Source organism: Bombus bifarius, unplaced genomic scaffold, assembly GCF_011952205.1.
Source record: "Bombus bifarius isolate JDL3187 unplaced genomic scaffold, Bbif_JDL3187 scf7180000007987, whole genome shotgun sequence".
Lineage (NCBI taxonomy): Eukaryota > Metazoa > Arthropoda > Insecta > Hymenoptera > Apidae > Bombus > Bombus bifarius.
Genome location: NW_022884369.1, coordinates 2137991 through 2148611, shown reverse-complemented (window position 1 = coordinate 2148611; position 10621 = coordinate 2137991). Strand labels below are relative to the sequence as shown.

At 29.9% G+C, this 10621-nt stretch overlaps 4 protein-coding genes across 4 annotated transcripts in view; 1 reads left to right on the top strand and 3 right to left on the bottom strand.

Moving 5' to 3' along the window:
* LOC117205193 (pseudouridine-metabolizing bifunctional protein C1861.05) overlaps positions 1 to 8301 on the top strand; it is a 34185-nt gene extending 25884 nt beyond the window's left edge. Inside the window, exons 6-9 of the mRNA XM_033443357.1 lie at positions 227 to 432; positions 1019 to 1218; positions 7553 to 7797; positions 7867 to 8301. Coding sequence (XP_033299248.1) covers positions 227 to 432; positions 1019 to 1218; positions 7553 to 7797; positions 7867 to 8169 — 954 coding nt within the window. The 3' untranslated portion in view covers positions 8170 to 8301. The remainder of the gene's footprint in view (positions 1 to 226; positions 433 to 1018; positions 1219 to 7552; positions 7798 to 7866) is intronic.
* LOC117205210 lies at positions 3996 to 4939 on the bottom strand. The gene is made up of 2 exons (XM_033443395.1): positions 4513 to 4939; positions 3996 to 4413 (listed from the first exon to the last, which is right to left on the bottom strand). Exons 1-2 carry the CDS (start codon positions 4787 to 4789, stop codon positions 4025 to 4027), a joined length of 666 nt encoding a protein of 221 aa, XP_033299286.1. The 5' UTR covers positions 4790 to 4939; the 3' UTR covers positions 3996 to 4024.
* LOC117205212 lies at positions 6151 to 7317 on the bottom strand. Its single transcript, XM_033443399.1, has 2 exons — positions 6998 to 7317; positions 6151 to 6916 (listed from the first exon to the last, which is right to left on the bottom strand). The coding sequence occupies exons 1-2, from the start codon at positions 7131 to 7133 to the stop codon at positions 6414 to 6416; spliced, it is 639 nt and encodes a 212-aa protein (XP_033299290.1). The 5' UTR covers positions 7134 to 7317; the 3' UTR covers positions 6151 to 6413.
* On the bottom strand, positions 8197 to 10309 carry LOC117205198 (deoxyribodipyrimidine photo-lyase-like). The gene is made up of 6 exons (XM_033443366.1): positions 10076 to 10309; positions 9883 to 10009; positions 9480 to 9808; positions 8858 to 9408; positions 8551 to 8792; positions 8197 to 8477 (listed from the first exon to the last, which is right to left on the bottom strand). The coding sequence occupies exons 1-6, from the start codon at positions 10148 to 10150 to the stop codon at positions 8317 to 8319; spliced, it is 1485 nt and encodes a 494-aa protein (XP_033299257.1). The 5' UTR covers positions 10151 to 10309; the 3' UTR covers positions 8197 to 8316.
* Positions 10310 to 10621: the final 312 nt, after the last annotated feature.

Below are 10621 nucleotides of genomic sequence, written 5' to 3'. Positions count from 1 at the left end.
ATATTATTTTGTAAAGAAAGACTTTTGGTCTGTTTCCGTTAGAAGAATTAATTTTTAGAAGAAATGAAAGAAAAATAACGGAAAAGAAGTTTAATTTCTGATCGCTTACCGCTATCACGTAGAATTCAAAGACGATCGATCAATCGAGCTCCGTAGTATTCGACGCGCGATTAGAGGCGGCGCATCTTTTCCATATTCCGGATCAATAATCGACGTATTCTTTCAGGACGATGGTAGAACGCATGCCGGTAGAAGCCGAGAAAATTGTGGCGGGGTCGGACGAAATATCGCCAACGCCTTGATCAACCTTGGTCTGAACGCTACACGGTTAATATCCGTCGTTGGTAACGACCAGCCTGGGAAAGCTATAATTAAAAGTCTAGGAGATGGTGCCCAGACTGTGGAGCAGTTGTCAAATATGAACACGGCTAGGTACGCGTTGCTTTTCCCCGCCAATTTTCCGCAAATGCTAGATCATCGACTTCTATGTCTAATACTAAATTATCTCGACAATTATAAGTTTTTTCTTTCTCTCTTATCGATTAACTCACACGAAATCAGAGAACTCAATATTTCTTTTTCATAATTTCTTTTCTCTCTTTGTTTTCGTCCCTAAATTGTATTAGATTAAATAATTATAGATTTTTTTTAAAAGAACACTCGAGTACGTTTATCAAGTTCAAGGTCCGCTATTATGATTTAAAAGAACAGAGGTATAAGATACTTCTTGTGCAATACTGAATCCGAAGACAGTAAAAGCTCATCATTGGTATTAATGGTTATTGGTTTCTGTAGCGAATTGCTGATCGGAATAACCATTGACCCCGTAAATACCACTCGAGACCACTTGTCCCCGATTTCCATTAGTTTTTCTTTTGCCATCTTCGAATTCGTTCTTTCACACGTTGAAAGAGACATCTTTTCCTTTTGCGTTACATGTACATATGTACATTTGAATATTTTGTTCACTGGTCTTTTATTTATCTTCTTAAATATGTATTTGTGTTTGATTTTTAAGATGTACCGTGATCATCGATTACAAAGGCGAATGTCGGTTCGCAGTCGGCGAGATGGAAGTATTCTCTAGTATCAGCCCGCATTTGGTGAAGAAATACCAATCGTACGTGGAGAATTCGAGTTTCATCGTTCTTGACGGTAATCTACCTCTAGATACGATTCGATACGTATTGGATCTTGCAACGTGCTCAAAAATTCCAGGTAGGTGATACTTTTATAAGCTTTTACTTCATTTCAGTTTTTTTTCTTTTTTTTTTCATTAATCTCATAAAATATTGATTGTACTTTCAAGGTATATGATATAAAATCTGATTAACGTTTATTATGTAAAACTTTGCAATAAAAAGTAATTAGAAAGATATGTACATTTTTATGATTTTTCAATTTCGATAATTTTTATCGTAATTATTTTATAACTTCTAAAATAACATTTATAACTTCTAAAATATTCTAGACTTAAATATATATTTATATGTATATATAAAACAATAGTCTAAAAATGTGAGAACAGTTTTTTTTATCTAAAAATACAGGTTTTTATAAAAAAATATGCGAAGTTAATACTGTTGCTGAGAACACGCACTCAATTGCAGGGCAATGTCATAAAAAAATGACTTTAAAAGCAGTTTTATAAGTTTTCACTTCTAATTAATCCAAAAATAGTTATAAATCGATTTGAAATAAATCTTCTTTGAATACTATATATCCTCCCAGTATATAATAACTATTTCATATAAATCTATAAAATTAATACAAATTTTGCTTTATGTACTACATTTGCATTACTAAGTTTAACCATTTGAGTGCCACTGGTCTTTGCTGTTTCCCAATAAAAAATTGCGGCACGATAGCGCTTCTTTCATTCCATGTCCAAAAATGGCAGGCGGCGTGATAGCGCTTGTTCTATTCCTCGTCTAAAACTGCCAAGGAGCGCGATTGCGCTGCTTTATGTTTATATACGATAAGTCTTATTTCATTCAGTTTAATGTTATTCTGATATCCTTTTGAGCATAAGTACTGACATCAATGGGTTTAAATCATATAAAAATATTATTTAGATATTTTATGGCATTTATGTAAATTTCAATAATATTTGCATCTAAATGTTAGACTGAAATTAAAATTCGTCTTTTCATCAACTACCTCGTTAATATAAACATATATTTCATTATCGTTTTTTATAGTCTACTATATATAATTTAGTTCATTATATTATTACAGCAATGGTTGTTTAGAAGAATAAAAACATGTACATTTACAAAGTATAATATTACTCAAATTTTGTCTTAATTTACCTAAGACTGAACAATAACTGTAAAGACATGTATCGACAAAAAATGAGCATACTGTTATTATCGGTTTCACAACCTAGAGCACTGGGATTTTTTAACACAGGATATAAGAAACGCAATAGCGCCACTTGGCACTCAAACGGTTAACATAAAGCTAATCAGAAAGACATGAATGAAATAACTGCCAAACCATATGACCATAACAAATAGCTATGGTTTGATTATATTAGTCAGTCTGTATGCCAATATTGCTCTCCAAATATTGATACTGCTAAAAACAATAGAGTACCTAAAATTTAAAAATTATTTGAAGGTCATAAACGTGTTTTGCTTATTTAACTGATATATTGTTGAAAACTTCTACTTACCTACTGTGACACAACACACGAAAGCAGTAGCTAAAAGCATCCATTCACAATTCATTACAAATTTCAAAGGCCAATGGACTAAGATCAATACAATCACAACTTGTGCAAAGAATAAGAGTAAAAAAACAGATGTGACAAATGTTTGCACAACCATCAGTCACTGGCAATAATCATTTTCTAATTACATAATATTCTTTGAAAAAAATGTGGTGACACCCAACAAATTGTTTTTTGATTTTTTGCGAAATTAAGAATATGAGTATCTAATAAGCTGTTCAAAACAATATTCCTAGAATTACATATATTTAAAATTAGTGAAAATCTCTTTTTTTTAATTTAAATCCAGTAGGGACTGAAATGAAATTAATTTAACAATCAGAAGATATTTATAAACATAGCGAAAAAATACATAATAAACAATTAATAGAGGTTATGAATGTTTTTCACTCACTGCAAGTCTACGAAATGATATTGCTTACTTAAAGCGCGATAATATTCTTGTTCATCAACAGACATTATTATTATTTTGCTTCTTTCTTTAAGCCTTAAAATATTCTATTTATCGTAAACTTGCTACACCACATTCGTTTCACTACCAGTAATGTACCTTAGTTTTAGTTGACATCCTGCAAATTTTCTACTTTCTATAGTCAGATCAGTGGTTCTCAAACAAAAACAAAATAATATATAAATAATAACTATTTTCAACATTTAATCTTATCTTTATTGAAGTAAAGATATATTACAAAAACGATGCATTGTGCCTAGTTAAAAACAATTTTTTTATAATTTACAGTCAAGGACGAATAATTAAATTAATTCATATAATTATGTTAGTATTTTTATATGTGTAAATTACACTAGTCTTTACAAATCTTGTACATATAAATTGACCATTGGCAGTAAATGTTTACATTGTAAAACTTATACAACTTTCCATAACAACTTCTTATAATTCAAGAAAAAAGAAATTTTTCTATTGGATACAATTGAGATTACTCTTCCTTTGCTAAAATAATTAACTTTAGATATATTTCCATTAACTTTCATTTTCAGTATAATTTAATTTCCAAAAAGTTAATAAACAAGTAAAACAACAATAAAAATACAAAGGTTCCCTTCTCATTCCTACTTAATACAATTTATACATATCTTGTATATATAAAACTTGTATATATAAAACAAAAATACAAATCTTGTTTTATAACTTACTTTGTACTAGAATAATAGAAAACATATCTTACATTATACTATTATTAAAAACTAGCTAATATATGGATGGAATGACATTACAAAATTTTAGCACTAAATTGTTGTGCAAGTCTCATGTAATAATAATACTCTGACTCATGTACGAGATTCAAGCTGGAATCTTGTTTGAGATTCTTTTAAATACTCTCGTTTTTTACGTTGAACATTTGCTTCAACGAGGAGAAGAACTCCTGCTATAATTGTCCACATACTACCCACAGCTGCTATTATAAAGGACCAACCAAAGAAATTGTTTGCATGTCCAGGCATCCAGCCATCAGTATTTCCAAGGCAAGCAAATATAATTACTGCTAGTCCACCACTTATTCCACCAACAAACAGTAAACTTCCAATTGTCATAATAAGTTGTACATAACGTTTCTGTTCTGGATCACAACATAGAGTGAACAATAATATCAATACAAATGATACCATACTCAACAGGAAGCATAGAGTAAAGAAAAACTGTGTTGCTATCATAAATGCTGTAACAAAGAAATTAAGATTAGTGATACAATGACAACATGTTACTTTGATAAATTTATAAGTATTAATGGGAATGATTAAGCTAAAAAGAAACTTACGAGGTAGTAGAAAGCCTCGAATGTCAGAATAACCTGCAGTGAAGGGATCATAAACCCATCTACAACCAACGAAAAAGCGTCTGGGTGCGTCCATTTCTTGAGGATTTGGAAGTGATCTAAAGCAATGCGTCCACAAGCCTAATTTGTCGAGTTTTGCGCCAGTGATACGATAATCACTCACTAACCATGCTGGTGTACCAAATGCAACGCAAACACACACGAAAGCAGCGATAAAGACACCGACACCCACATTGCCGGAAAAGCTTCTTTTCTTCATTGTGAAAAAATTGTTTCGTGAATGATCACGATGTAAAACAACGCGTACGACAAACAATTCAAATCTACTGATCTAGTAAAGATCCCACGGCATTAACCACACCCAAACACGTTATGTTGTGTGATGACCATGTAGCTTACCATACCATCCAACCTAACCTTGTAAAATCGTGAGTATCCCACGAGTACAAACTAGCAGTTATGACAAGGAAAGGGTTCTCAATGCCTAATTAAAATATTATTTAAATATGTCAACTATATTTAAAAAAGAAATTTTAATGAAATATCTTTTTTCTGTTATCAGTTACGAAACATAGGCGATATAATAGTCATTTATTAACATTCATACATTTAAATGATAAATGCTGTTAAACTGTTAAAAACTGCTAAAAATTGCTAAAAAGCACATTAAAAATTTTGCGTGATATCTAATAATGTTAAAGTTAAAAAATCTTTATATTATTCAAATACTTAATGAAAGGTGCTTTAAATGCTATAGAATGATAAACAAAGACTTAAAATGGGAGACGCTGCTAGTATGAGAATTTTTTATAAATTTCTATTGTAGTAACGACATTACGTCATTGACGTTTCAACTGAATTACATATTTCTACATCGCGAAATCTTAAATAGTAAATGAAACGGAAATACTAAAATGTATTTCTTCTTATTTAGGTCAATTTTCTCGGCTATTAAAGTTTTTAATAATAAAAATTTACGAAATCAATGTAAACTATTAAGTTTAAAGAGATAGCTCCGAAAAACGATAAAAAAGATTTCTAACGAATTGTTGTTTTGTATTTTATAAAAAAGAATTTGTTTAATTCATATCCATAAACTTCAATTAAAATTCTTGGAATCGATATGACTTATTCTACTATTCAGTTTATGTATGATTCACCGAGATGCAATTCACATTACTTAATGTCATTAAAATTAAAACAATATCGCAAAAAAATATTCATGATGAAATTGAAATTTACTATTCATTATACGTGTCATTTTATTAATAATTTTACGTTTCCGTAAATATTGTTAAATATCGAAGGATGATACGGAACCAATAGTAACACCTTTTCCAGGTGTGATCGATATAGTACGTGAAATTGTAGAAGTTGCTGATTAAAATAGGAGCTAAACTAGGTCAACAACTTACACCTGACGTCGATCTTCGTGCACGCAATCTTAGTCGTAACTCACGTTGAATTATTTCGCCCGATAATAAAATGGGTCAGAGTTTGACCATATTTACCCTTTGCAACCTAATTATTTTGCTTTAATCCGCAACTTACGCATATATTTATTTGTCAAAAAGGCAAATATGACAGAAAAATTAACATAAATGCGAAGAAGAGGAGATATGATTTCGAACAAATTACTTTATTCAACTTCATTCTTCATATAATTCTCTAACATTTCACTTCACTTGCATAATTAAGGCCACTTATATCTAAAATCTCTTCTATGGACGGATTCGTTAACAAAGTTAACATACAAATTATTTTACAAAACAATAAATACAGCATATTTATGTAACATTTTATTACAAAGACGTATAAAATATTTTTTTTATATTATTACCTCCAACTTCCCTCAAATATAAAAAATTATTGCATTTATAACTTTAAATGGTTGTATGTGTTTTTTGTTCTTCCCGTAATATTCTTTCTTGTTTCTTTCTGTGCCTACGGCCTTCAATCAAAAACAATGTACCTGCTATAACCAAAGTAAAACTACCAATAACAGCTAATGCATAAGACCAGCTGATGTTATTATGCTCCCAATTGGGCATCCAGTCTCTACCATCACCTCGTGCACCAAATATTATAACAGCAATAATACCACACATTCCACCTAGTACCAAATTTCCACCAGTTGTCCATAGAAGCAACTGATATTTATCATGATGTTGTGAGCAACATGTATATAATACAGTTAAGAAACCTCCTATTAATAATAAAGTCAGACATAATGTAAAAAAGAATTGTGTTGCAACAAAAAAATCTGGCAGGAGTATATCATGTATTATGTAATATTCTTCTTCAAACACCCACCAACAACCATAAAATTTAGTGTCATACAAATGATGTGGATCTCCAAATCCTTGGAAGCATACCTGCCATAAACCTATAATAACATTTTATAAGGCAATATAGTATTTAAATAGTATTTTTCTTACTAATATGTCAAATATGTAAATCAAATTACCGATTTTGACAAATTTTGGATTTTCCAATTTTCCATCGGTTTCAAGCCAGTTGGGTGTGGTGAATGCAATGATGATTGAAAGAAATGCAAGTGCTGTGCATATAACAGCAGCTTTACCGTTTAGAGTTTTACTCATTCTATTGCTTTATTTTGTAAATAGTTTTTAAGTTTGACTTATTTTACGTGGTTTTCAGATTTGCTTTTAAGCAGCTTTAGGTTTTAAGTCGGAATGTGGTAATGTGACACATACACTATGCGTTATGTTTTGCGTTGTGTATGCGGTATGCGTCTATGAGACGATGAAACAAATGATTAATAGATGTCCATTCACATGAAGAATTTTTAGCGCTCTAGCAGCGCTCCATATTGCGAGGAATGCATTTAGTCTTAGCGCCATTATTTAAATAGCATCTTAAAACCAAACAATTAGTATATAAAAATTACATCCAGTGTATTAAGATAAAAAAAATATATTTAATATAAAATTTTAAAAATAATTATATTTGTAAATTGAACTATGATGTATTAAAATCAAACATGACATTTATTTTTTAGTTTGGTATGAACCCACGGATGTGAACAAGGCAACTAAAGTATTTAAAGCAAAATCGCAATGGCAAAATGTTTTGCATTTTATATCACCAAATAGGAATGAACTATCAGCTATTGGGAAATATCTTGGCATATCGGTACCTGACAACAAATTACCTATAGACTTAGAAGAAGTAAAAACAATTGCAGAGCAAGTAGCTGAATTTATCCCAGTGGTTATAAGTACATTAGGATCACAAGGAGTATTGGTAAATATTTAATAATTGGAACAAATCTAAGAAAATATAAATATAGAATTTAATAATTATTTTTTATAGGTCGTTCGTAAAGCCCTTGGAAATGATCCCTTTTATGATAAAAGAGGAAAATTGGTTGCTCATACTATGGTCACTTCTCGCCTATATCCTCCCTTATCTTTTATTTCTGATGATCCAAAAGAAACATACAATGTGAGTGGTTGTGGTGACTGTCTTACTGCTGGAATAATTTATGGAATTCATAAAAATTTAGATGAAACCAGCTGTCTTTCCTTAGCTCTAAAGGCTGCTGCACTTTCTTTAACTTCATTAGATGCAGTCCCCACTTCACTTTCATTATTATGCAATGATGCACAACGTTGATAAATATTAACCATTGGAAATTATATATTGGTATAAAATACTTTAATTATATATAATATATATTTTTATAAGATAGAGATTAAATGTGGACGGATAGATTTTAATAAATAATTAATAACTGTATAATCATAATTAGTGGCTATGCTTTTATATAAGTTCATTAGCTTTCTTCTTTCCCCATTTCATAACAAATTCGGCAACATTAAATTTTCGTTTACATCCATTATAATTCATATATCTTATTTTCCCAAATATATCTCTTTCTGGCCAACCATGATCATGGACACCACAGATAGACCACATGCAACCTAGAAGCACAAATAAAATATACATATTGTGTAATAATAAAATACATCACAGAAGGACAGATAGAGAACTGACCTACATAACCATTCGGATCACAACCATCGATACTGTACTTATTATTTAAATAATTGGCCCATTCTAAAGCAATCTCAGGTGTTTCAGTCCATTCTAATAATTTCTTTGCCCAATACATTCTTAAGAATCCATGCATTTTTCCTGTTATTATCATTTGATTTTGACATGCATTCCATAAATCATCATGTGTTTTAGAATTTTCCAACTGACTTAAAGAATATACATATTTTCTTGTATCCTTCCTAAATGTAATAAAATGTTAACAATAATCCAATGTACACAACTTGCAATAAATAAAATAAATTACCGATGTTTATTTAGTGTTTTTATAGCCCAAGGATAGGCACCTTCAACAAGATCGTACTTTTCATTATAGAAACAAAAATTATCACTAAGTTCTCTTCTAATAATAGCCTCCTCCATGAAGGATTCAACTGATTTTTTATACAATCCTTTATATTCTTGTATTTCCAAAATACAACGTTGTACTGAGATCATACCAAAATGAAACCAAGGTGATAAATTACTGATGGCATTTGACAAAGGATTATTACGTTCATCTCCATATTTTTGTAAGTGATTCTGTATAAAATTTTCAAGTTCCTTAATACCATTTCTATATCCTGGTTTAGCCCATGTAATTTCAGTTGTTGGCTTACTTGCTTCTACATCTTGCAAAGTTATATCCCAATTGTTGTTTTCAAATTTTTCTTTTGTTAAATATGGGTGCTTAATAACAGGAGGAAATTCTGTTAAAAATTCTTGTAATTTTGTATTTATTTTATTTCTGATGGTTTTAGCAGCAAACTCCTGTTTTGATGATGCATACCAGCAAGGCACAATATTATGAGCATCTATCTTTGAAAGATGTATATTAACATATCAAATGATTATCTGTAAATTACATCATCAATTAAAATCGTATTTACTTGATAAATAGGGACATCTTCTGGAAGATTCTTTTGTACGTTATCGATCCATAACATAGGTAACTTCAGTGGATAAAAATCAACGATCACAGCCCCCATGTTATATGTTTTTACAAATTTAAGAATACTCTCATTTGGTTCACCATGTAAAAGATGAAAGTTTAGATTCAGTTGTTTGCATTCTTCTTCAATCTCCATTAATCCTTTTAAAAGAAATTTGTAATATCTCATAGAAGCATTTAGGAAACTTGGCATTATGCAAAAACATATATGGAGGGGTACATTTCTTTTCACAGCAATTTTCTGGGCAAAGAGCAGAGCCCAATTGTCTAAAAATGTTAAATCTTATTAATAAACTAATAATAATGAAAGAACTATGTAGAAATATGTATTAAATATATACCTTGTGTCCTAATATCACGAAACATCCAATACAGGATACCCTTACAGTTTTCTTTAACATCATTTAATTCGCTTAAATGTTTAATACGTTGTTTATTAAAATTAAATGTCATAATAGATTCAGATACCTAAAAAATAACAAAATATTCAAAGAAGTATATTTTGCTAATTTTCTTAAAAAAGAATCATCTTACATTTTTTCTATTCTCTTCAAATTTTTTTAGAAGATTGACAACTTTTTTGCGCTTAGATGGATTTAGCTCATCCATATTTTTGTATACAATTTTATTTATACTAAATAATACTGAAATATCTATACATATAATACTTTGCACGATTCTTACAACTTTTGAACTTAACAACTTACGACTATAGAATATTAAATCATATTACGCAATACATATATCTTACAGCCTAGAATATATGAAATACAGAACAATTTATCTAAATCATTTAACCGCTAAAACGCTACTAACTTAGAGTTAGAAACCAGCCATATTAGAGTCCGTACTGTTACTTATTTTCTGATTGGTTATTCCCTTGAATCAGCTGTTTTATTATGTTCATATAATTTTTAATAGACTTCAAATAGGTAAAAATAGAAAAATGAAAGATAACTGGAGGACACAGTGCACCATTAAAATGAAAGAAAACGTAAAAATGGATGGGTAAAAAATTATTCAATAATATATATGATTCAAAGCAATTTATTTTAATTCGTTGTAACATATACAGCAAAT